Genomic DNA, 27,622 nt, shown 5'->3' with positions numbered 1-27,622 from the left:
CTGAGAAGAGCCCAAATGCCAATCTATGTTTATACTTGCCGACACGTGTCCAATTGTGTTTTCCAAGCAAGTGAAGAGGTACTACTATTTCGTAGTCATGCGGTGATGTAATTTCGTAGTCATGCGGGTTTTGCTAAACATTAAAGTCATTAATAGTCATCAGTCATGACGCGTTAACCACCTTTTATTGTCCACTCAACATTGAAGACTTGCAATGGTGGGCCAACAAAAATTATGAGATTTTGTGTTTTAATGTAGTTTTGTTGTGAACAATATGTACACACGAGATTTTGTTGGCCTCTATGTTAGGTGGGAAGGAATAATGTATAAGAATTTATGTTTTGTTTATGTGATTATATTGGAAAACGTGTGTTGTTGATTTAACTGTATTGAGAGATGTGTTTAATTTGACTTTTTATATAATAAAGATGAGATTAAATATTAATTTTTATTGGGTGATTAAACTTACACCATTTCAAGTGCTTAATAGTCATCATCACTACCTGCTGCTTATATTGGCTTCACGCGCCTCATCTGCTTAACGAGCTTCATTTTTGTTCATACGTTCTATCCGCCTTCATCTTGGCTCAACGAGCTTCATTTCCGATCATAGGTTCTATCCGCCTTCACGATAAAGGAATGGTCACCTATAAACATTTTTATATATTTACATATTTGTATTGGAATTCACCCATTCCATTCCGTTGTATTTATTTGTTTGCTCTGTATTTTGATGCTTAAAATAGAGTGTTTGAGCATCAAAGATCATGAACTGATTCGTGTCAGCTACATCAGCAGCAAACTCTTCATTAGGACTGTAGAGTTGATTTTTAAAATTGCTGAACCCTGGATATCGAAGATACATACTAACAACATTCTCGCAACAATGACTGTTTGAACTTTAGAGGTGAGCTTCATGTCTTGGCATTTTTGTGGAGGTTTCAGTTATTTATTTTATTGGCCATGTTCGGTTTTCGTTTTATAGGTATGGCAACACTACACTGGGAATACCTCTGCTTATTTGTGATTGTTGATAAACTTTTCGAGCGATGATTGTAGAAGTCGATTTAATGGCAGAGATTTCCTACAACTTTCCAATCTTTGCAAAACTTAATGATTGTTGTTTTCCTCACTTTATCAAGTTTCTCTTTGATGTTTACCTATGTTTTATCTATCCTCTTCAATGGACAGTGCATTGGCCTGAGCATCGTCCAAAGAAATGTAGTCTATAAAAGACAGAGGCGGTGAGACATAATGCAAAAGCAATGTTCCTTTTATTCATCAATGCAGAAACTACATACAACTGCATGGCCATGGAATTACATAAAAGGAGTAGTAGTGGTAGCAAGGAACATCTTCATATTTAAAATCCTACTTCTTCCATGTTAGATAGCTGAATATAGGTTTCTCTGGGACCGGAATGGACTTGACAACCCAATTAATTGGCCAAGCCATAGCTGCAACTCCAACACATGCTCCCCATTGTCCCCAGTTCAACCTCTCTGTATCTACAAATTTCTTCAGGAACTCCACCATTAAAACCTGGAGGACAATGGTTATGCCAATAATCCCCAGAAACAGCTTGTTCTTATGAATTCCCTCAAAAACATTCTTCTTTTCGAGCCTCCTTGCATTGAATTCATTGAAGACTTGGCATAGAACATAAGTGTTGAAGAACAAGGTGTCCTTGACTCCCTCAGTCACGCCGAAGATTGATTCCCCCTTAAACTGTAGAATCAAGAGGATTGTTATCTGAAACAAAGCTTGAGCAAGCAGGTTCCTCCACATGATGTTGGTGATGAGTGGTTCGGTCCGACCAATCGGTGGTTTCTCCATGAGTTCCTCTGTCAGTTCCTCTGTTGGTTCCTCTGAAGCTAGAGCCAGAGCACCCAGTGTGTCCATAATCAGGTTGACCCACAAGAGCTGGACTGCTGTTAGAGAGACTTCACATGCAGAAACTGCTGCTACAAAATTGATAACAAGTGCAGCAACATTGACAGTGAGCTGGAACTGAATGAATTTCTGAATGTTGTTGTAGACGCATCTTCCGCACATTAAAACCTTCGCAACTGAATAGAAATCGTCATCCAAGATTACAATGTCTGAGCTCTCCTTGGCCACTTCAGTCCCCTGGATGCCCATACATAGGCCTATATCAGCCTCTTTAAGTGCTGCTGCATCGTTTGTGCCATCACCGATAACTGCTACCACATGCCCCTTCTGTTTCAAGCACTGCACCATGAGAAATTTATCGGAAGGAGACGACCTTGCCATCACGGAGATCTTATCGACGTTCTCCATTCTTTCTTCCATTGTGTAATTCCTGAATTCCTCTCCTTCAACTACTGCTCCACTGAACAAGTCCTGATCAGGCTTCAGTATTCCACATTCAAGGGCTATGGCGCTTGCAGTGTAAACATTATCACCAGTAATCATCTTTATGTTCACTCCAGCGGATTGAAAAGCTTCAACAGCTTTCTCGACTCCTGGTCGGTATGGATCCTTAATACCCACCAGGCCTAGCAGGGTCAAGTTCTCTTCTTTCAAACTCATCTGTTTTTTTCCATCTTCAAGCAGCTCTCCTTCTTCAATCTGTGGGCAAAAGCAATGCATCTAAGGCTGTTAGCTGCCATACCTTGAATAATTTTCTTCAATCTACTCATTTGTTGCTCATCAATATTTTTCAAAATTCCGGAGGCATCGTAGAAACTCGAACACATTGCAAGAATAATCTCTGCTTCTCCTTTCCAGTGAACATTGATTGTACTGTCCATCTTGCTCCTTATGATAATCCCACTTCGTTTCTTCTGCGAATTGAAGGCTTCCACACCGAGACAATCAAATCCCTGACTTAATGCTTCCATATCCATCTTAAGTTCCTGTACAGCCCAAGAAAGAATTGTCTTTTCAGTAGGACTGCCAGAAAACTTATATTCGGATTCTGAAGTTGCTCTATAAACACTACCAGTTGTATTCAAAGCAACTCCTTGTTTGATCAATTCAAGCACATATGGAGAAATCATTAATGAAGCACCCTCTTCAATTGAATCTTGGCCTAACCAAAACTTCGTGACTTTCATCTGATTGAGTGTCAGAGTACCAGTTTTATCAGTACAAATGATGGTGGCAGACCCCATAGTCTCGTAAGCATATATATTATTTGTCGTACTCTCGCAAGCAGAGAGCTTCTTCGCCATACTCGTGCAAGCAGAGAGCTTCTTCACCATAACCTGATCTTTCATCATTCTTTGCATGGAATAAGCAAGAGCAAGAGTCACAGTTAGAGGCACATATTCAACTTTGGTTTTGCTGCCATTGAATTCCAGATTCCAATTCTCATCCGATGTATTCCCTGTAAAGTAGCGAACCAACAAGACCACTAGAACCATAAAAGCAACTGCTAGACCAACTTTACCGATCGATGAATTTAGTTTTTTCAGCCTAGCTTGTAATGGAGTTTCTTCGCCATTGTCGCTGCTGATATGGCTCATCATTTGCCCCCAAGTCGTGTTCATCCCCACCAACGTAACAAGCATTAGACCATATCCATCAACCACTTTTGTTCCAGAAACCAAGAATGGGTTCTGGTCATGATTGATCTCAACATGGTCACTCTCCCCAGTCATGCTTGATTCATCAATCTGTAATGAATGACCATCCAAGAACAACCCATCAACAGGAACTTGATCTCCAATCTTTAACACAACAATATCTCCAACTACAATTTCAAATATAGAGATAGATTGTCTTCTTCCAACTCTCACAACATCAATGCTTCCTCTTGATAACTTGTCAAACTGCCGCCTGTAATTGCTCACAACAGAAACAGCAATGACAAGAAACACTGCAACAAATATGCTTTCACCGTCATACCAACCTTCCTTTAGACCATGTTCTTTGATCCCAAATCCAAGAGTAAGTGCTGCACAGCCTAAGAGTATTATAATCGTAAGATCCTTAAAATCCTCCACCACAAAATGAAAGAACCCCTTTGTTGGTGGCTTCTTGTATATGTTGGAACCAAATGCCTCATGTCGGCGAGCAATGTCGTCGCCGTCGGCACAGATTCCACCTTCTCTGCTGGTGTCAAGAGCAGTGGCAACTCCATCAACCCCACCAAGTTTTTGAAGATGATCAAGATCTTTCCCCTTCACAAGATCTGCAAGGCTCGTTTGGTCAACAGTGAAAGTGGTGTTGTGTGGCTTTACGTTGAGCACTGTATGGGAAGTGGAGCGGGAGACTTTCTTGCTTGACTTCCTTTTGGTTAGAGAGGCCATTTACCATTACACCAAAACCTAGAGCGTAGAGAGACTGATTTGATATGCCGAAACAGAGAAAAGTGCAACTGTGGAATGAAATTTTGAAGTGGGTTTAACTGGATTGAGGTGTGCATGGCAGCTCCTCCCTTTTTTATAATCCCAACCGTCCATATAATCCATTGGTCAAAAGAGGTCACAAGTTGGTCAAAAGAGGTCACAAGTTAGCAACAAAAATTTTCGCTTTCCCTCCGACTTTACTAGGATTATTTTAAAGCAAACCAGATGAGGGAGCTTTTTTGTCCCTCTGCTCTTTCTAGGAAACACGGGATGAAAATTATTTTCTTTAGTTCTTTTTATTATTTAGATAAATTCCACAGTACACATAAAGTCTTTAATTAGTAATCAATTTATTGAAAATTTTCTTCATATTAATATAAACAATAGTATTTGTTTATATATAAATATTCCAAATGAAAGTGAAAACAACTTTGATAATTTTTTACTTGTGTTTAATTGTGGTTGAAGTTGATTGATATTTTTACATAATTATTATAAATATTTCAACATTAGTTGCCGATCTATAAAATAACAAATTCTTATTAAATTGACTCAAAACTAAATAAAGTTACACTTCCCCAAGAGATAATTGAGATGTAATGTAAGAGTACAAATTATGATTCACTGTAAATATTCCATAAATGTTGGGAGACCTCAAATACACATCACCATATATATAAATAATTGTCGTTAGAATACTCTAAACCATTAGAATATTTTAAAGTATAATTTTAGATTCAATTGATTTATGAACGTTGGAATATAATCATTGGGGTCAACAAAAAAATCTAAATATCTTGAATAAATATATGTTAATATTTTTTGATAGGGTTTTTTTAAAAACACGCACCCTTTTATTATATAAATTCACCCTATTCTTTCCTATCTCTATGTCCGTACTGCCAATGACCCCAACACCCAGTCATAAAAAGTGCTGTCGTTTCAATGCATTAATTATTGCAGTCAACGTTAACTACTTTTTCTTTTTACAGATGAAACGAGACGCTTGGATACGCAGGGTAAGACTAACAAACGGTCGTGATTGAAAGATGAGGCTTTTCTCGTTGATTTGAAAACTCAAACTACATTGAGATTTGCACCTGCAATCAAAACCTTACACGTTGCGTATTGGACACGTGTAAGAGGATGGCACAACTACTATCATTCGTGAGTGGTGGGTCACACGTCAGAGAAAGGCATCATTTTGTCATGTATCATTCATAGTCATAAACTCACTAAACTTTTCAATCTGAATTTCTTGGAATTTTTTTAAAAGATATGTTGTAAAAATAATATTAAGTAATATTAAGGCTCAATTTAGTAAAACATATTGAAAATAACAAATATGCTAACAACAATGATGATAGTAGAAATGTTGGACAATTACGTGTAAGGATATTATGTATTTTAGTTGAAACAAATGCAAATAAATAGTAAAATAAATAACAAAAATTTATAAAATAAACATAAATGATTAAAATAAATATAAATAATTAAAATAACTACACATGTCACTCTATCTCTGTCATTATTGTACAAGAAAACGAATAAAAAGAAATAGAAAATTCTTGATTTTTATCAAAAAGTAATAAAAAATCTTGATTTTTATTTTTAAAAAAAATCCTTAAGAGAGCAGCAACGGGAGTGCTGGTGAGCTGCACCGGATGATCTTGGTTGTGGGCCTAGGTTGACAAAGTTGTCCAAAAAGGATAAATTTTTAAGGATATTGTGGGTATAACACTAAAAGTTTGAGGACAATAATGACATAATTTCGACAGTGCTATTAAATTGTCCCAAAATGTAGCATTTTCAAAAGAGCCTAAAATGCTCTCAAAAGTCTCTCGATTTTGGTACCCGAAAATGGTCGTTTGGCAAGCAACAAACATTTATACTACAAACTGCCTTACCAAACTGGCCCTAAGTGCCAGTTTGACACACAATTTTGAAATACAATATGTTGTCCAACTACAACTTTGAGACAATATATTGGCCCCGTTTGGTAGACCATTATGGGAACAATATATGCTGGTCCAGACATATATTGTCTGATGCAAACAAACGGCCATTTTACGACTCGAAATCCGAGGCAATTTCGAGACAATAATATTGTCTTTTGGAAATTGTCCCATTTCATACAATATTGAGACCATTTCGATTTTTCTATCCAAATTGTCCCTAATTATTTATTGAATATCCAGAAATACCCTTGCCTTCTTATTTGTTACGAATCTCATCACCATATGATGCTCATTTATTTTTAATGTATGGACTTATTTGAATTTATTTATAGATATTTGTAGGACGGAATATTATGAGCTCATCTAATTAACTATTTATAAATATTTTAATTAATTATCTTTGTTTTATAAATTAATTGTTATTTTTTTTGACATTTATATGTATTTGCTATAACAAAAATACTTAATACCCCTGTGCGTAATTTGTCTCAGAATATTATACAACATATATGTTACAAACAAAAGTCTAACCAAACACTAACAACCATTCAGACAGCATATCTGCTACCATTATTGTCCAGCATATCTGCTACCACCATATCTGCTAGTATATATACTACTGTCAAAATTGTCTGCCAAACGGAGCCATTATAGTGGTGAAATAAACAGTTTTTTTGGGTGGATATTCCCAAGCAATTTTGGGACCATATTATTGTGTTTTCCAAATTATCTCATTTTAAACAATTTTGAGACAATATTGAGATTACATTATCGAAACACCCTTGGTTTTAACCATTAAGTTGAAAACACCCTTAACTATTATGTTCATTAGTTAATTAATTAAATTATTAAATAATATTTAATAAATTTTTTTCATGTTCATTAGTTAATTAATTAAATTAAATTAATATTATTTGTTATGTTCATTAAAGTAAGTAATGAAAAAATGTGAAGAACCAAATGAGAATAAACAATTTCTTCATTTATAGAGGGGGATATCATACAAATTCCCTTCCTTGTACGGTATGTTTTACTGAAAAGGGAATAATTAGGGCACAATTAATATTACAATCAACAAAGTTACTCTTTGCATTAATTAATTTGCACAAATTAATTAACTCTGTGATGTTTCCTTTGCAAAAGGACGTATAAAAAACACAAAAATAAAATAAAATAGAGAGACATGAAAGATGATAGTGTAATGATACAATTGATGATTTTCATGCACGGAAAAAAGGAAAAAGAGAGGATTTGCTTCGTTTTGTCAGTCGAGAGAGAGAAAAGCAGCCTTTCTTGGTTTTTTTTTAAATTTTTTATGTGTATAGGATAAATATAGGGTGGGTTTAAATAACAACACCCTTTTTGATATTTATTTAAACATGATGTTGTCAAAAATATATTTCATCAAAGGGACGCATTAGAGTAGAGAGGCTGATTTGATACGAGGAGACACAGAAAATGAGAGAAAAGTCTTATTCTGGAATGCAAAATGGTTGAGTAATGGAGGAAAGGAAATAAATGCAATTTGGATCTTTATACTGCAAATTTTTCCACCGCGTGAGAAGTTGAAGATTGTATTTGATTTCGATCAAGTGTAATCGTGCTTTCCTATGAAACTTCATTTTTTTCCTTTGATATTGTTATGCACAGAAGCTGCTGTGAAGTTTCGTCTTTTCTCTGCTATGTATGCTCCGCGTACACAAATGTAGGAATGGGAAGACAAATTCTATTCAAACTGCTACATCACTCTCTCCAAGGGCGTAACACGCATATGTGTGATCGCAGGTTCCTTGTAACGTTAGGCGAAACGTAGTCTTAGCGCTTAAGAAAACATGTATTGAGTCATCGACAGATGGGTCCCACCAGACTTCCGTCACAGTTCACCCAGACTTAAGTCTAAAGTGGATAATATTATTCCAATATGGAGATGATATGTGTAGTCCATAGTCCCAACACTCATGTCTATTATGGATTTAATTATATAGATTTACTATAGGGGACAATCAAACAATTATTCCACTTTCAATGTATACAACAAAAAATCTAAATATCTTGTATAAATATATATTAATATTTTTTTGATATTTATTTAAACATGATGTCAAAAATATATTTTTTTTCGTTTAAAAGAGATTGAACAAATGAAAATTTTAAATTAAATTATAGATGATGATTTAGAGAAACTAATGCGAAATATTATTGAAGATGATGGTTTACGAAGAGCTGATGTGGATACTCTAAATGCCATATTTTTGGGGTGGGAACATCAAGCAAATACACTCAATGCACACAAGGTTTGATTGCAAATCTTACATATATCTCTCATCAAAGAGAAAAGAAAGGAAAAGAAATGCAATTTGGAAAAGATAAGAAAAGAAAGGAATGCAATTTGGAAGAGGGTTTGATTCACTGTTTATACTCAAATTTTTCCACCGCGTGAGAATGGAGTGGAATAGAAGCTGCTGGGAAGTTTCTTTCTTTTCTTTGCATGCTCCAAATATAGGAATAGGAAGACAAACGTAGTCTTAGCGCTTAAGAAAACGCGTATTGAGTCATTGACAGATGGGTCCCACCAGACTTCCTTCACACTTCACACTTCACCCTGCTAAATGTCTCCACAGTCCCAACGGAGTGGGTTTCCGGACTTTCCTCAAGAGCTAAAGCCCATGTTGGATCATGGATTGGGGCTCTGTAGTTTAATTCTTCAATATTGGGCCGGAAATTTCTGGCCCGGAAGAGAAGATTAAGAATAAGCCCAATAGCAGTCGGGCCTATTACTTCTTGTTTTTAAGCTTTTTCAAAGTATAGAAGTTCTACAGCAATGCACTGTAATGATAAAAGTTGGGCTTAAGAAAGACTTGGTTTTTCTTAGGGCAATTATAATGGTGAAATGATATTTAACACAACAAAATGTATTGGAGACATGTTTTGCTAAGGTGGCTGAAAACAAGAATGAAATGTTACATGTATTCATACAATTATATAAATTTAATGGCTTGATTTTTGATGTAATAGAGATGAGACTCAATATTAATTTTTTATGTATTTGTAAATGTGGTTTAAGTGGGACCCATATTTGGAGCCCAACATGGAGGCCAACCATGTTCTATCTTTCATGCTTGCAAGTTTGGGACAACAAATACTATCCATTGGAGCCCTTTTTTTTTTTTTTCCATGAACCATTAAAAGAAACATCAACGATAACGCTACGTATCCCTAACAAATTTAGTCATAACATGTAATTAGACAACGTAATAACGAAAGTCATTGTAATTAGACAACGTAATAATGAAATTCAATGTAATTAAATAACGTAATACTCTTATGGCCGATTATGGCTAGATTTGTTAGGGATATAAGTCATTTTCCAAACATCAAATACCATCCATAGGCCATTAAAATGCAACGTGATTTCTCTTAGCATAAGCTTTAAGATCAAGAAATCCAAAAAACCAACCAGTGCCTTGTCAAGACCACATTATTGCCATGTTGAAAATCTCAACCTACTCATATCAATATTATTATCCGTTTTGGATTTATCGGCTTCCATGAATACATCCATTTTGGGTTTATCGATTCCTGTGAATAGATCCGTTTTGGGTTTATCAATTCCCGTGATACATCAGGAAACAACTCAAAAGAGAATGCAACGCAGTTGGGCTTCAATATGAAAATGAGAAACATTCCAATCTGGAATCCTAAAATGAACAGGCAAAGGTTATTGAGAATGGTTACCCAAGTGATGTGATGCTTCCAAAGGAATTAACTGGCAAACCAAATGAGATGGAAGTGGCTCAAGAAATAGAGGAGAAAATGGAAGTCTCATTTGCCTTCAAAGATGATCCTAAAGCAATTTGCAAGGGAAATGGAAAACCAATGTCCATCTCTGCCAGACAGCCACTTTCTCCTGAAAATGAAGCTTTTTCCTTTCCAGTACAATCTCAGGTTCATAAACATGATATATTGAATCTTCTCATGTCTCTCCAGTACAATCTCAAGTTCACCAAGAGGACACCCTTAGACAATCTTCGTCTGGACACGGTGGGAGTGAAGCTAGCTTTGCAGAGGCTCCTGCTGAATCAGTAGAAACTACTCTAGGTTGAACTGGTTTGGACTTGAGTAGTTTGCAGTGATGAACTATGAAGCTTCATCCATATAAATGGTTCTGATTGTAGCGGGAACCGACAGAAGTACATAATGACATATTCAGTTTGTTTCGTCCATGTGACTGTCAGCCTGTTAGGAATGAACTCAACAACAATGGTGCGGTTGTTGCCTTAGGCAGGTAGCAAGAATTAAGTTCTACACTCAGAACTAACTCAGTTTTTTGATACACAAATAATAGACAGAATTATTTTGATTCCTTCGTCCTTCTTCACACCGTGTGACAATAATGAAGAGCGTACATATGTTTCGCATATTCTAGATGCTTTAAGAGCGACGCGACAATAATGAAGAGCATTGTGTCCATGCAAGCAAAGAAACTGGAGTCATAGATTATATTATAGGTTATACTCACTAATACATAAATTTTGGCCAAGCTTCAGAAAGAGCACCCCAGAGTGCTGCAGTACCTTTAAGCATGTAATCCTGAAGGAACTGTTCCCGTCTCACCTGCTTCCATAGGAATATCTTCAAAATAAACCATTAGCTCATAAGATAATCCCAAGCAATCAACATTTAGGAGTGATGGTTGATTATCCAATGTTTCTCTTCGTCTCATATTGGCTGGCCCTTTGGGACAATTTGATCTTTAATCCACATGTAAATAGGTACCAGTACATAGTAAGTTGCAGCCAAAGCCCCGAGAATGAATCGCAAAATAAACACAAAAGAGTTCACAGGCTTCTTTACATCCTCTGCCTTTGGACCAAGCTGCATTGAGAAAACAATTTATGATCATTAGCAGAGAAACATACAGGAGAAAGTTATGCTTCAAACGAAAGTTCATAGAATTTTTGGAAAATTGACGATTAAGAAAAGCCTCATATTTGTTAATAATATTGAGATTTACTAACCTAATGTTCATAGTACAGAAATTCCTTCCATATCCTTCTGTCTATCTCACTTAAAGAAGACTTATGCTACGCTTGCACTTCCTAAAACCCAAACTATTTAAGCTTAGAGCATCATCAATCTCAGCCCCAAGGGAAAGTTAAGGTAAACAACTACCATGCACCAGAGTCCCATGGTGGAGGCGGACTCGGGAAAAGAAAAGATGTATGAAGCCTTCCCCAACATTACTATGGAAAGGCTATTTCCAAGATTTGAAACCACGACCTACTTCATGCTTCAGTTAAAAAGTGAAAATTAATTCAAATAGCATAGTCAAATGATCAAGGGCAATGTTTTGTTCAAACAATATTTCATAAAAAAAAGGTTAATTATACTTTTCGTCACCTAAAGATACGCATCGTTCACTTTTAGCACCAAAAGATTTTTTGTTACAAAGTCGTCACTCATTGATTCAAAATGAGACATTTAAGGGATTCGGTCAGAGTTCCGCTGATGTGGCATTAAGTTCGGTCAGGACTTCTACTGACGTGGCCTTAAGTTAAAGGTTATTGGTCAATATATGCTTATGTGGAAAAAATAAAATTAAATCTTTATACATTACCACATAAATTTTCAAAATTCCTAACATACCCCTCCCTCCCCAAATTCTCCTTGAGTTTTTCCGCTCACCTGAATCTCTCTTTCTTTCCGTATATCAAAGCCATCTGATATAAGGCTTTCTCTTGTAATTAGTCTCTCGATAAGAAGCTTCCTTTTGATCCTATGGGGTTAATCTCATCTTCTTGAAGAATTACGGATTCCTAAATCTAGTAAGGGAAAGCGATTGTACTCCAATTGCTCTTTCTTGCTATATATTCCATAACTCCTGGTATTGTATACACCATATCCAGATCCCCACAATAAACTTCACTGGTACCTTCACCTGTGCCATTGTTGGATGAGAGTGAGAATAGAAAGAAAGGAAAGCCTAAGGCTAATTGCACTGAGCCATACCCATTTTCATCAGGGAGAGGGGACGAAGGCCTGCAATGACGTAGGAAATCACAATAGTTGGGTTGGAATATTTTCGATTGGCACTACCAGTGGTGACGAAGACTCCGACGCCGACCATGCCTCCAATTTTAGATTTCATGCTCGTCTGTTGTAGATAAAGAGAGGGGAGATGTAAGAGAAAGTAACGGGTTTTTTAAAAAAAATAATTAATGACATGTCATTTTTAAAAAAAAAAAAAAGTTAGGTGGAATTTTTAATATACATGTCAAATTGCCACATAAGCGCATTCAATTTTGTAATGGTTGACCTTTTGCCACATAAGCCTTGACCCTACCCGATACTGTAGCAATTCTGACCGAGTACTTAAAATGTCTCATTTTGAATCAATGAATGACTACTTTGTAACAAAAAATCTTTCGGTGTTAAAAGTGAACGACGTCTATCTTTCGGTGACAAAAAGTATAATTAACCCTAAAAAAAACTATATACATGTCAAGGGATGACGATGTTAACTACCTGCAAAGGAGAGTCCCCAGACAAGGGCTTTATGCCTGTCACAGAGCAACTCATAATCAAGCCATGACGACGAACACCATGGTACCATTTTGGTCCAATTCTTTTAAGTTTAACATCTTTAAAACCAGCTTTTTGAAACCATTCAATGTACTCCTCTTCCTTCGGGAAGAGCATCCACATATCTGCAAAAAAAGAGACAACCAAAAGGTTGGGTACACTGGGCCGATAACGCAGGCTTTCCCCCTATTTTCAGTACCCTATATGCTTCATTGATGCCACGCTGGGGATCCGGCCAGTACTCAATGCTGTCGGACAATATAGCATTATAGAGACAGAAAATAGTGAGAAATGTAAATTTAGGGCTTGCCTGTTTGAGCCGTTCAAGGGTGTTGGGTTGGGAGGTGTTGGACCCGAACACCTCTCAACCCTTGACTGTTTCAGGCGTTCGAGACCATTGGGAGAAAACCTCTTTACATCCCAAAACAAATGTTATATTTAAAAATCCCAACACTCCCCATCCACTCCCAACCCAACACCCTAAATGGGTAAGTCCTTAACATTTAGAATACAGTGAATAATTTAAAACCAATAAGCGCCCCCCCCCCCCCCCCCAAAAAAAAAAGTATTATACTAAAAGCTTTGAAAAAAATGCTTTCCTATGCTAAGACTATGCTCTGCTCATCGTCTTGCACCACCACTTCAAAGTTCAAACACAATGACAACTCATCGCATAATCATAATGGCTAAATTTGGAATGTCATTTCTTAAATGCTTAAAACTATCAAGCATACACATAAAACATCACGTCTTTTTTCCCCAACTTTCAGTTAGTTCTTAGAACTTGACCATGCAGCAAAACCTTTGATGAAAATCATACTCTGTGCAATGTATGCAGTGGACCTAACTCCTTAACCATCATACAGTAATAACTTTTAGGGAAATCACATTGTCTGTACAAGCTGCTCAAATTTACCTTCCAGCAGACACATATCGATCAGCATAACCAGTAGGGAATGGAAGATCTTCTGCATCCCCTTCAATTATCTTGCAATCTTTCAAGGGCTCCTTCTGCTTAGCCTTGGCAAGCTGGTGCGGGGACTGATCAAGAATGGTGACATTTTTGGCATCCACATGCTTAACAATGCCCAAGGTGGTAAACCCAGTTCCCCCACCAACATCCACCACTCTCATATTCCGGTCATAGAGATCAGCAGGCTCGAGTGCCTCATCACGCATATCCTCAGTCCAGAGACCAGGGTTAATGACATGATCATACAAAACTGACAGGAATCTGTAGGACCAAAATGCCTCCTGCTTGTGTTGTATGAATCTAGGTTGAGAAACAGGCCTTGAGGATGACATACTACATCTGGGTGTTAGGATTCTGGGATTTTGATTCTTAGTATAAGACAAATTACACTTCTTGGGATAGCTCCTGATCTGCAAACTTGAGCTCGCAAGACCTAAGCCGCTTGGGGCTGCCCGACTAATATGACTCAAACTCTCAGCTCCATTAAGTAACGAAGTAGCCATTATCTGGAGATCGAAGAAACCTACAAACAATGTCAATTGTTCACTCCTTATCTATTACTGACTGTGCTTACTGTTAGCAGCAACGTAATTAGGAGAAATTAAGAAGGAATAGAAGCAAATGCCTTACCTTGATTTGGGAATACTACAAGAAATGAGAGTAGTTACGCCATGAAAGAAAGGCTTACGGCTTCCGCGGTCTGGTTAGATGAGAACCACTCGTTCTAGAGTTCCATTAAGTGTACCGAATTACAGAGGATGTGGAGTTTGTGAACTATTTCCTTTAACTTTATTGAAACGGCAAAACTATATACCGTTTTATGATCAGTCGTTAGTGTTGTCACAAAAAAATGACCCAAGGTGGTGATGATTTGCAGGTGTGCCAAGGCTTATAGTTTCCTACACTAATTTGAATAAAATGTACCGAATGTAAATAAGACTTCTATCTAGACAATTAAATGAACTATCTTGAGACCTCAATAGCTCTAGGTTCCCCAACTCCACTGAAGTGCTCTTCGTTGAGATTGAAATGAATAAACATAAATAGACACCAAGAACAATTTACACAACGATGGTTGGCATTGAAACTTGACAAGAAATAAATACAAGAGAATTTGGAAGAATGACATAACATTTGCTTGAAATTAACAAGGATTTGGAAAAGTAATTGAAATGATAAAATGCTAGGAAGCTTGAAAGTGCCTTTGGGCTTGAGTAGTTGTTGTCTGTTTGACTGGTTGTGTGTCCTTCGTCTGTCTGTCTACCATCTTTTATACCTCCTGTCTTGCACGAAAATCTCCTCCATAAACCATGATCCTACTGCAGTTATCCCCTCATTTGTGTCATTTTCTGTCAGTTTGAAACCATTACCACCTCTTCATGTCAGTTTTCCTTTAAATCTCTCACAAGCTGTCACCTGGACCACTTTGTGATAACTGTCATAACCTCCTCCACTTTACATGGGCCACTTCCAGCATAACTTCACCTGGGCAGTTATTACAACTGGGCTTCTCTTCCTCAATAATATGGGCTTATGGGTCATAACAATCCAAATCATAATAGGTAGCACAATGGGCATTGCATATGTTCTAAACCCATTAGGCTCAACATATTTTTGGTGTCCACAGTTATAAAAATATGTAAAGCTTTTTCAACCCCTCTACCAAACTTTTTGCGACGTTTTCAAATATGTAATAGCTTGTGACGCCCTCAACGGAAAGGGGAAAAAAAAAACGCTTCAAATCCCCAGCTGATGCTTCATGCTTGTGCACTGTTAAACAACTTAACAAGCAAAAATTATTCATCGTTCTGGAAAACATTATATGGAATTATGGATATGGCAGGTACACTATATTCATGGACACAATCGTGTAAAACTAGCTTATTTGCACAGGACTATGTAAACACACAGCATGACCTTCCTACCAGCCAGAAGGAATGTGTAGAAATGTAGAATCTGTGTCTCATTCCATTTCAGAAGGCTTCCGAACTTCGCGGAGCTGAACTGAGTTGTCGAAGCAGTGATAGAAACCGAAGTGTGGGAATCTCTCATACCATGTCTCTTGCTCCACATGAGTGTCCCAATGCTCCCCACTGCTGCTCTTCCCATACTTGTGAACCCAACCAGAACCATTGTGTTGTTCGCCCCACGTCCGATTCCACCGCTCTCCATACTTGCCTTCCCACCATGTTTCCCCCTGCTTGACACCATGACAATCGGGATCAAAATTTTCATCCCATTTGTCACCCCATTTCGTCCAACTATCACCCTCACAGCGCTCAGCCCATTTGTCAGTGTATTTCATGCTCCCACCATGACCGTCATACTTTTCACCCCACCTGCCAAAGTGAGCAACATGGAGAAAAAAGTCAAAAGTGGCAAGAGAATGACATGAGGCACATGACTGCAAGCAAGTCATAGCATCGGTACCCAGCATGATCCAGTAATCATCTATAATTTAATTGTAATCAATGTTTACCATCTAACATAAAAGTAGTAGTCCATGATAACACACTGAGAGCATTGAAATTTGGAGGAAAAGTCAAATATATAACTAGTGTTAACATAGAGAGGATCACAAGCAATTAAAGGATATTGATTCTCCCCTGATGGTCAAACAGAATATCTAACTAGCAAGAACAAATTTTGATTCAGGAATGCACATAAAAGAACTTCAATAATAGAGGAAAAGAAGGTAGAACATAGACGAATTTATGAAGTTTGTTTTGTACCTTTCATGCCATACATGAGCATGACCAGGATTAAGATGTGTGGTTGGGTCAATGCTACACCACTTGTGTGCCCACTTCTCTGCCTTCCCGGAGGCATCATAATGTTCCCACCATTTTTCTTGCCACTCATCACCGTTTCCGTTCTTCCCCCACTTATCAGCGGTTTTCTCAATATGCATAAGTCCACAATCCTACAGAAATCAGAGTCCATGATATGTTTGTGTCTTACACAGAAGTCAACAAGATCGTATCATAAGTATCGCAGTGATTTCTATTCTAAAGATAAATCAACACAGTTTGGTGAGAAAGGGAAGCCACGATGACAACTTCCTGGTGAGTGACAGGGGGTGCGTTTGGGGATATGTTAGGTGCTTGCCTCAGGGCTTTGTATACTTAGGCATTTCATATCCTAGTACAACTGTTTTTTCAGATTCTTAAAATATGCCTGAAACGTTTCAACTTATGGACAATAATGATTGATGAAACTCATTTTTGGTCTAGTAGTATATTGCTATAGTCTAAAGATACCCCCAACAAAACATTAGCACCAGTGGCCTATCTGATGAAGTAATAAACAGATTGCTTTAAAAATGTGGATGGGCAAAATATAAGACAACTGTATCCATTGTTTGTTAATGCACATAATTTAAAATTTTTGATAGCCAAATGTAAGTCCTTGAGGCTACAATATATTTGTCTTGATTAAGGACTGATCAATTTAACAAGGCATAATGCGAACAGAAGAAATGGATCACGGAAAAAACACTAAGAAAGATAATATATTAATATTACTAACCTGCCACATTGTTTCTCTCCAAAATTCACGCCAAACATTTCCATTTGCATCACGTCCTGATTTCTCTGAACCAAGTTCCTTGTAGTCAAACTCATCAGCAGCCTCCCAGAACTTCTCTTGCCACTCAACAACTTGGTCAGCACTAACTCCCCTAGTCATCGTCCACCTACACGTAAGACCATCAGGTCTTTGCTCAATCCCAGTCTCCTTCCACCATTTTGACCCATCTGGATTCTCTTCATAGGATGAAGATTCATCCACCATTTCAAGTGCATGAGCTGCCTCTGCGGCATGTGCTGAAAATAATTCACCAATTTCATGTCCCTCTTTTCTTGAAGGCTTCTCCGAAGCCAATTCTTGAACTTCCACTTTTTCAACCTCCATCAATGACTGAAAAGGAGGAAGAGGAGGGTTGTGGTTGCTCTCCAAAAGTTTACTCTCGAATGGAATGGATAGAGGGTCAAAATATTGATCTTTCTCCATCACTGGGTTGGTTGAAGTTAAAGGAACAGAAAAATTTCTTGAAGTCTGCTCACTGGAAGCATCCAAATTTCTATCTCCATCTGGTGGCGGCGTCCAAGACCAAAAGTCAGGACCCGGTATTCCACTTCCAGAGGTTTCTACTCGAGGCACATAGACACTCCTATTCCACGTTCCTGTTTGGACTAAAAGATTTCACTAACAATTACATAATCCATTGGCATCTAATTCTACGTACGTGTGAATGAGGTGCATGATGTGATCATGCTTTCAACACAAAACTTGGATGACTGACTATCATTATCAAGCCAACAAAGAAAATAATTCCAACTTCCAAATGACATCTTCTAACAGGAAAAAAATAACACGACTAAAAAAGAATTTTAACATGAATTTTAAGTTTTTAACCACAATCACACGGAGAATAATATTGGCTTTAAAACGTAATTATAACACATGATCCAGAATTGTATATTATTGAGGAAGGCATTCATTTATTCAACTCCAATGACACATTCATATGCACACAATTATCATTTCTCTTCCTCCAAGCTAAATTGGCTCATCTCAATCCCTCTCTAGCTCAGCACACTAAAAACTTTAGGTTTAAACTTTACTGTTCTTATTCCTTGATGTTTAAAAAGGGCTCAGCTTTAAAGTGACAACATCCACGTAACATTTGCCACTAGGTAAGTTAACTGCTCTCTAGTTCACTTTAGACTCGGACTAAACTCCACAACTATTCCCTCATTTTCTGAAAAGATTAATCCAAATACTACTGTAGAGTATCATTTCGAATAAGAACTACATGGAGTCTACAAAATTCCCAAATTAAACGTTTGTACATAGCAAAGCCAAAATAAGATCAAGAAAACCTCACACAACAAACACGAAACAGAACCTCCAGTTAGAACATTAGAAGCAATAAAACAAAGCTCCCAATTACCTGGATCTTGAGGCCCCATTGTTTCACTTCTTTCACCTTCCGTATTCTCCTTCACAGAAGCAATGTCCTCCTGGATGACAGCGCGAGCGGCGGCAATTGCAGCAGCAGCTCGATCAATGACCTGCATTCGCTGCACTCTATCCCTCTCCTCCTTGGACACCTCCAGGATCTTCTGAAACTCTTCACTCTTCTTCTCCAATTCGATTTCATTGAAGTCATTCCCATTCTCGTCAACACTCTCACTAGCAGAGTTATTGGCGATACTCTGGAACTCGATTTCCTTCCGCTCGCGATCAACGGCCTTCCGCCACATATCCAGGTACGAATTCCCATCACTGTTAGCCCTAATTCTTACGCACAGTCTAGTTTTCGTCTTGAGAAGGCTTACTCGTAGTTTTACAGTGGAATCGACGGGTTGTGCAGGGCTGCGGGGATGAAGGTATGAGGCACGTGAAATGGCACCGACACCGGACGCCATGGTTTCAGCGTGCTTGGAGTGCGAGTGAGGGAAGTCAGTGGAATGGCGGTGGATTTTTAAACGATTTTCAAGTTAGAACTGTTTTAGAGAGAAGACGTAGAGACGACGCCATCAACTGTCCTCTGATTGGATTCCCTTTTCCTTTTGGGATTTTCGAGAAGAAAAAAAAAAGTAAGTTCCGTGTGGTTAACGTAAAGTCGTTATGCTGTAACTGTTAGGTTATATAACAGCTGGTCCAGTAAATGAGGATTTGCACCTGTAAAAACGAGTTTGGGCTTATCCAGTGATAAGCCCAATAATGAAATAATGGATCCACAAAGCATCTTAATATTAGGCCCAATATACTTGTTGGCAGGTGACTCATGACTCATGACTCATCAGTGTTCTGGACTCCTGGGCATCACGCTCGACTGCTCGAGTCGGTACTTTGGTAATGGGTCTCTACAAGTCCGTTGAATCCATCTTTCTATGTGGGCAGACACTTTAAAGCAGTCACTTTTAAGGTTCAATTCGTAATGGGTTTTTCCCTGGCCCACTCAAAGAAGGCCTCTATGTGTTGCTTCCGGATTGTCCAATGTACACCATATTTATTGGGCCCAAGAATATAAATCCAAAAATACAAACGACACAAATGGGCCCATAGGTGGTTGAAGATCCGGAGACGGATTAATCTCCGGTGGCGGATCATCTTTCGGATTTAGGGGGAATGAAATCGGTTTATTCACGAGACCCCGTGAACTGACTAGTGTGACCAAGACATGTCTTTAATAGGGATAGCACAGGCCCTCTACTATCAAGCCCAACAAGACATGACAAAAGCCCAAGTAAATAGGCCCAATCAATTTAAACGAGATTCACGTATCTCTAAGAATCTCTCCAGTCTGTAAAAGTGTTATCTCTTTACTGTACAACAGTCATACACCCTGTGTCTATTGTATTGTAACATCATAGCTATATAGCCGTTACTCAGAGATCACCAGTGTATATATTCACTTTGTTTCTATCTGTTGAAATTAATGAAAGTAATATCATCAAATACTTTTATGGTATCGGAGCGTCGTGACTCCGACGAGTACACCTCCAACGTTAACATGTCAACAGCTGAAACCTCTTCTTCCTCTTCCCACTATCACCATCCCACTACCGTCACTGTTACCGTTCCTGGCAACACTACCACCGTCTCTGTACATGCTATCTCAGCCCTACCCCTGAAACTCACAGCCACTAACTTCATTTCTTGGCGACTCCAAGTTCTGTCACTCTTACGAGCCTATAATCTGATGGGCTATGTTGAATGGAAACAACCTTGTCCTTCTCTGCCTGCTGAAGGGTCCACTGACACTGATAGGTATGATAATACCTATTGTTTTTGGTAGAAATATCCCCCTCTTAAGCTTTCTTTTGATAAATAATGAGTGTATTTATGTGTTGATTTGTATTTTGATAGGTTGATTGCGGTTTGGATGAAAAGCGAAGGAAAAAGGGCTGAATTGAAAAAAATGTCCACCGACCTTCGTGTGTTCAAATAGTCATAACTTTCTGTCACGTTATTGGAATCGAGCGCAACAAAAGGTATTGGAAACTAGACATCTCAAGATTTCCGTAGAATCTAAAATCATGCAAATCTGAGGTCATATGGAGAAGTTATGGTCATTTTAATCATGTGCCTAGGGGTAACGCGCCTAGGCGTGCGCCTAGGCGTGGCACGCCTAGGCGCACAATTTGTGCACGCCCAGGATCACTCCTACACACCCAGTCCAGAGAGTTGGACTTAAATTTGAAGTTGTGCACGCCTAGGATTGCGCCTAGGCGTGCGCCTAGGCGTGTGCCTAGGCGTGGTGCGCCTAGGCGTGAAAACAACGCGCCTAGGCGCAAAAAGCAATTTTCTGGGATGTTTTAAGTCGCGATTTGTCCGAGCTGCGGGGACTTTTTTAGACCTAGAATAGAATTTCTGGGGAGCGAAAGCAGAGGGGGAGGCGACTCTTGGAGCTAGGAGGAGAGATTCTTCAGCTCAACTTGGATCTACTCAACTAATTGGGTTTATTCATGATTTTCTCATCTCTCCTTTTGTGTTTTTCTCTCATTATGTGTAACTAAACCTCTTGTGCCAAGGCTAGGTTGAAGCCTTGGGTTTGATGACTTTGTTTATGACTTGATTTACATATATATGAGTTGATTTGGGTATAAATCTTGTGTTTCTACGTTTGATTGCAATTTCTTCATGCTTGTGGTGTTTGGCCAACACTTTAGGTTTTTGGATGAAATTGTTTGGAGAATTTGCTTAGACAATAATATGTCAAGTAGATTATGCTTCTTGAAACACTTGATTATGAATGTGTCTCCCTTTAATTAGGTGACAATTTGTATGAATCCTAATCTCCATAGAACTCCATGAATTTCTATGCATGTTTAGACCAATAAGATGGCTAGAATGTATTTAGGAATATCCGACCTAGACCAATAAGATGGCTAGTAATCGATTTTAGGGAGATTTGGCTTAAGTGCGCTAAAACCGACTTAGGTACGGATTCGTTATGCCCGAATTAGCAAATATGTGTGTGAATTTGTGTCATCGCAAGTTATTTCCCAAGGGGGATTCCAAAGCTTTGGTGTTTATCTCATTTGCATTAGTTACATCCTTATTCAAAGAAAATACCAAAAATACTTTACTATTTGCTTGTTTTAGTTTAATTACCCAACCAAACAATCTTGAGTTGAACTTTACTTTTGTTTGCATTGTCCATACGTAAATACAAGTATAAATTTGGATTAGATATAACACCGTCCCTGTGGATTCGACCCTTGCTTATCATTGTGCTGTAGTCGCCGACTAGTACACTTGCTAGTAAGGTTAATTTAGACCCAACAGACACCGCATCTCTCACCGCATATCATACCTGGCAGAGTCAGGACCAATTTATACTTCTTGCCCTGGTTGCTTCCATTGATGGCACCATCTTACCCCTCATAGGGGATGTCAAAACCAGTCTTGCTGTCTGGTCTAAAGCCCATCAACTATATGCGAATACTTCGCGTTCTCGAGTTTTGCAGCTTAAATCTCAATTATCTCGCTGCCAGAAAGGTGCTAAATCCATCGCAGATTACCTTCAAGATGTCAAACATCTTGCTGATGAACTTACATTGATTGATAAACCCATCTCTGATGATGATCTTACTCTCCATATTCTTGATGGACTTGGTGAGGAATACTCTAGCATGGTTGGTGCTATTCGCACTCGAGAGACCCCTTTCAGGTTTGAAGAACTCAAAGATGTACTTGTAGCACAAGAGTCATATCTGGCACGCATTCAAGTGACTCAGACTCAAAACTTGGCCACAGCCAACTTCCATCAAAAACAATCTTATCAGTCCTACACCCCAAACTCTGGCAGAGGTCACCGAGGTTCCTGGAATGGCAACCGTGGTCATCATCAATGGGGTGGTAACAGGCCGCCCAACAATCGTGGTGGTCGAGGCCGTGGGCAATCTCGACTTATTTGCCAACTTTGTGATATTCCCTGCCATCCAGCCAACAAATGTCGAAAGTTCAAAATCTTTGCTCACTCACCTCAGACCTTTACTTCCCCAACTGCCAACTATGCTAACTCTACAGCTCCTTCTACTGCACCATCACAACCATCTTCCTCATGGCTCCCTGACTCTGGTGCCAGCCACCATATGACATATGATCCTCACCATCTCTCCAGTCACTCCGAATATGATGGAACAGAAGAGGTTCACATTGGTGATGGTACAGGTTTGCCTATTTCACACACCGGCACTACTCAATTTCACAATACCACACGCCCACTTTCTGTTAATAATGTATTATGTGTGCCTTTACTTCACCGAAATCTCATATTTGTGCATGAACTTACTAAACACAATAATGTGTCCATTGAATTCTTCCCATTTCATTGTTTGGTTAAGGATCGCAATACGGGTCGCACCATGGTGTCGGGTAGCTGTCATGATGGAGTTTATCACCTGAACCCACCAAGTCCCAACTGCCTTACAGCTACAATCTCTTCAGCACATTCCAACGTTACAACAGATCAAGTGGGATGGCACCACCGACTGGGTCATCCCTCCTCTAAGATGCTATCTACTATTTTGCATCATTATAAATTACCTTATTCTGTCTCATCTTTATCTCAGCAAGTTATATGTAGTTCTTGTTCTTTGAATAAAGCTCACAAACAACCTTTTGGCATCTCTACAGTTGCAAGTTCTGCCCCTCTTCAAATTTTATATAGTGATGTCTGGGGCCCTGCTCCAGTAACATCCATTGATGGTTATTGTTATTATGTTATCTTTGTTGACCATTATACAAAGTATACTTGGTTGTTTCCAATACAACACAAATATGAAGTTTTGTCTGTGTTTTTACAGTTTAAGAAATTGGTCGAAAAGCAATTTCAACTATCAATTCGCTCTCTCTACACAGACAATGGGGGAGAGTATCTTAAAATGAAGCAATATCTTCTCCAAGAAGGAATCAGTTGGTATCAAACTCCCCCTTACACTCCCCAACACACTGCTCTAGCCGAACGCAAACATCGCCATTTGAGTGAAACTACCAGAACTTTACTATCTTCAGCCCATCTCCCATTTCAATTCTGGTCCCATGCCTTTCAAACAACAGCCTATTTAATCAACAGGATGCCTTTATCTTCTACTACTCCCTCAACCCCATTTCAACTCCTTTTTCATCGTGCTCCCAACTACCACAAACTCAAAACCTTTGGCTGTAGTTGCTATCCATGGCTTAGACCCTACACTACTCATAAACTTCAACCTAGATCCAAACAATGCATCTTTGTAGGATACTCCACCTCTCAAAGTTCGTACAAGTGCCTTGACCCTATCTCTAATAGACTCTACCTCTCAAGACATGTGGTTTTTCATGAATCAGTTTTTCCCTCCTATATTGAATCTACTCACTCACCAGTTACTGCACCTCCTAATCCCATTCTGCCTCACCTTGTTGTCCTTTCTCCTGTTCCTAGTCCACCTACTACATCTACCAATACCACTGCATCTATGACTACTACAATTCCTTCTACTACTGCTACATTTATCTCACCTACTCCTCTCACCACCGTACCTGTAGAATCTTCATCCGAGCCTCTCACATCTTCCTCTCGTGATCCATCTCTTGCAACCTCTTCTCTTGAAACAAGACAACATCCCATGACCACTCGATCTATGAACCAAATATTCAAACCCAAAACTCTTAATCATACTACTCTACACCCACTTCCCCCCACCACCGAACCCCGTTCTGTTAAAAGTGCCCTCCAACAACCTTATTGGTTCTCTGCCATGGAACACGAGTTTAATGCTCTTATTCAGCATAAAACCTGGACTTTGGTCCCTCATCAACCAGACCTCCATCCAATTGGCTCTAAATGGCTTTATCGTCTCAAACGTAATCCCAATGGTACAGTTGCCCGCTACAAGGCTCGTCTGGTGGCGCAGGGGTTCGCTCAACGAGAAGGTCTGGACTACTCCAACACGTTCAGCCCTGTTATCAAGCCTGCTACCATCCGCACGGTTCTCACAATAGCAATTTCCCAAGGCTGGCAACTTTATCATCTGGATGTCAATAATGCTTTTCTCAATGGACACCTTCATGAGACTGTGTACATGAAGCAGCCTCGGGGGTTTGAAGATCCCGGCCATCCTCACTATCTCTGCAAGTTAAACAAGTCCATCTATGGACTCAAACAGGCACCACGTGTCTGGTATCTCGAGCTCAGCTCATGTCTTATTAAACTGGGGTTTCAAAACTCTAAAGCTGCCCCTTCCTTGTTCATTCTCAAAACTCCCACCCAAACTATGTATATATTGGTCTATGTTGATGATCTTATCCTCACTAGTTCTGACACCTCCCTTTTGCGCAGGGTCACACAAAGTCTAGCAGATAATTTTTCCCTTAAAGAACTTGGTGAACTATCGTACTTCCTTGGAGTTGAAGTCCAACACACCGTTGATGGTCTTTTCCTTTCACAACAAAAGTATATTCGTGATATACTGGAGCGTACAGACATGGAAGGGGCAAAATCTATTCATACACCTCTGCCTGTTCCCTTTACTACAAAGGTTACTAATGGAACTCTTCTCACTAACCCCACTCAGTATCGCCAACTCATTGGGAGTTTGCAGTACCTTAGCATTACACGCCCTGACATATGCTTTCCAGTAAATCGCCTCGCTCAATTCATGAGTAAACCAACAGATGTCCACTGGAGTCTCCTCAAAAGAGTGTTACGTTACATCAAAGGTACTTTTAACGTTGGCATTACCATACATAAATCTCCTAATCTCAATCTTCATGCTTATTCAGACTCAGAAAACCTCTCCCTTCAAGCGTATTCTGATTCTGACTGGGCTGGGAACCCTGATGATCGGTCGTCTACATCTGCCTACTTGGTGTTCCTTGGCCCCAACCTCATATCCTGGCGATCACAAAAACAACGTGCCACGGCCCGCTCTTCTACTGAGGCGGAATATCGTGCTCTGGCCTCCACCGCCTCTGAAGTAGTGTGGCTTAAGCATCTTCTTGGTGAACTACATCATCCTCTTCCCTCACCACCTGTCCTCTACTGTGACAATCAAGGCGCCACTAGTCTGAGTCTCAATCCCGTTCTTCACTCCAGAATGAAGCACATAGCAGTTGATCTTCACTTCGTTCGTTCGCTGGTTAACAACAAAACTTTGTCTGTGCGCAAAATCTCCACTGTCGATCAACTAGCAGATCTACTTACAAAATCTCTTCTCCGTAACCGCTTCCTCACTCTAAGATCCAAGATCGGTGTGTCAACAGGCCCACCCATCTTGAGGGAAGGTAATAGGGATAGCACAGCCCCTCTACTATCAAGCCCAACAAGACATGACAAAAGCCCAAGTAAATAGGCCCAATCAATTTAAACGAGATTCACGTATCTCTAAGAATCTCTCCAGTCTGTAAAAGTGTTATCTCTTTACTATACAACAGTCATACACCCTGTGTCTATTGTATTGTAACATCATAGCTATATAGCCGTTACTCAGAGATCACCAGTGTATATATTCACTTTGTTTCTATCTGTTGAAATTAATGAAAGTAATATCATCAAATACTTTTAGTCTTGGCTGGGGAAGCAAGCAATCTTCATGAAATTTTTGCCAACAATGACCAGCAGTGCATATCTCTTGTTAAAATGGTAGACAAAGGTAACAAACGTGACAATGGTGGAGACGCGTATTATATCCTCCACGTTGGCATTATATACCCCCTTCTGACCGACTAACCTATCACTCGTGTTTGATCATTGACTCCCTGTTTGTCCTTTGTAAACCAAAGGGCTAGTAGTCTAGTACTCGTAGACTAATTTTATAAATAATAAACTAATTGATTTCTATTGTAAAAAACAAAAAGTAGTGGTTTAATAATTTTTGATAGTTTTTCATAAGATTTGGAATGCTAATCATTTGTGGTTGGCTTAGAGAGATAAAGTGAGCCGGCACGGCCCATGGGCGAGAGTTCGTTAGGCCAAGCCTGGCAGGCCCGGCCTTGAATAAAGGCATGAAGGGTTGCGTATGGGCAAGTTTATACTTGGAATAAAATACATGGTAAATTTAGGTGACAACCACTCCACCTCTACAACATTAATGATTTTTTTTTCTTTAATTTTTTAAATCTAAAATATTTAAATTGCCATACGGCATATTTGGATGCGTTTGGTAGACAATTTTGACATTAACATAAATTGTAGCATAGATTACAGATAATAAATGGTAGCAGATATGATTCATGAAATGTTGGTAGGTATTTGATTGTATTTTTATTGGTAGCATAATTGATGTTCAAATTATTGTGTAAATTACGTCCATGAGTATTATGCATTAAAGTTGAAACATATTAAAATAAATGTGGAGTAAAAAAGGTGGAGAGATAATGAGGGTATTATAATCACTCCAATATAAAGTGGTGGTTAAAAATGAAAAATTGTTGCAAATTGTCTCCAAATTATCCAATATTGGACCATTTGAAAATGGATAATATATTGTCGAGAAAGTGTCTTGATTTTTTAAATGGGGAATTACTGTTTGTTTGTTGTAAACCATTTATTATTAAAAGAGAATATATGATGCACTAAACGGACCTTTACTTTCATGGCCCAAGCCAACCCATGTGGACTAGAAACCCATGCCCAACCCACAAAGAGGCCTCAAAAATTTTAATGTTTTATATAATTAGAAAAATTTTGAAAGAGATATTACTAATGTTCAAGTATCCAATATTACAAACGAGAGTTGACTTCGTTGACAATCGATTGAGTTAGACATATGTGTGTCAAAGGTTCGATTCTAACC

At 38.8% G+C, this 27,622-nt stretch overlaps 1 protein-coding gene, 1 long non-coding RNA gene and 2 pseudogenes across 3 annotated transcripts; 1 reads left to right on the top strand and 3 right to left on the bottom strand.

Moving 5' to 3' along the window:
• Positions 1 to 530: 530 nt before the first annotated feature.
• LOC120014511 lies at positions 531 to 1,088 on the top strand. Its single transcript, XR_005471571.1, has 2 exons — positions 531 to 907; positions 986 to 1,088. It is a non-coding gene; the product is annotated as an uncharacterized LOC120014511 (long non-coding RNA).
• Positions 1,089 to 1,252: 164 nt separating this feature from the next.
• LOC120014510 lies at positions 1,253 to 4,649 on the bottom strand (annotated as a pseudogene).
• Positions 4,650 to 10,717: 6,068 nt separating this feature from the next.
• On the bottom strand, positions 10,718 to 14,368 carry LOC120015669 (annotated as a pseudogene).
• Positions 14,369 to 15,560: 1,192 nt separating this feature from the next.
• Positions 15,561 to 19,372, bottom strand: LOC120015703. Of its 2 annotated transcripts, none has more exons than XM_038868237.1 (4): positions 18,784 to 19,372; positions 17,358 to 18,022; positions 16,562 to 16,752; positions 15,561 to 16,168 (listed from the first exon to the last, which is right to left on the bottom strand). In XM_038868237.1, the coding sequence occupies exons 1-4, from the start codon at positions 19,259 to 19,261 to the stop codon at positions 15,793 to 15,795; spliced, it is 1,710 nt and encodes a 569-aa protein (XP_038724165.1). In that variant the 5' UTR covers positions 19,262 to 19,372; the 3' UTR covers positions 15,561 to 15,792. The 2 variants fall into 2 exon arrangements, with proteins under 2 accessions (XP_038724165.1, XP_038724166.1); XM_038868238.1 differs by having other exon boundaries at positions 17,358 to 18,013.
• Positions 19,373 to 27,622: the final 8,250 nt, after the last annotated feature.

Source organism: Tripterygium wilfordii, chromosome 14, assembly GCF_013401445.1.
Source record: "Tripterygium wilfordii isolate XIE 37 chromosome 14, ASM1340144v1, whole genome shotgun sequence".
Classification (NCBI taxonomy): Eukaryota; Viridiplantae; Streptophyta; class Magnoliopsida; order Celastrales; family Celastraceae; genus Tripterygium; species Tripterygium wilfordii.
Note: the sequence above shows the minus strand (reverse complement) of the source record. Positions and strands in the feature narration are given on the sequence as shown.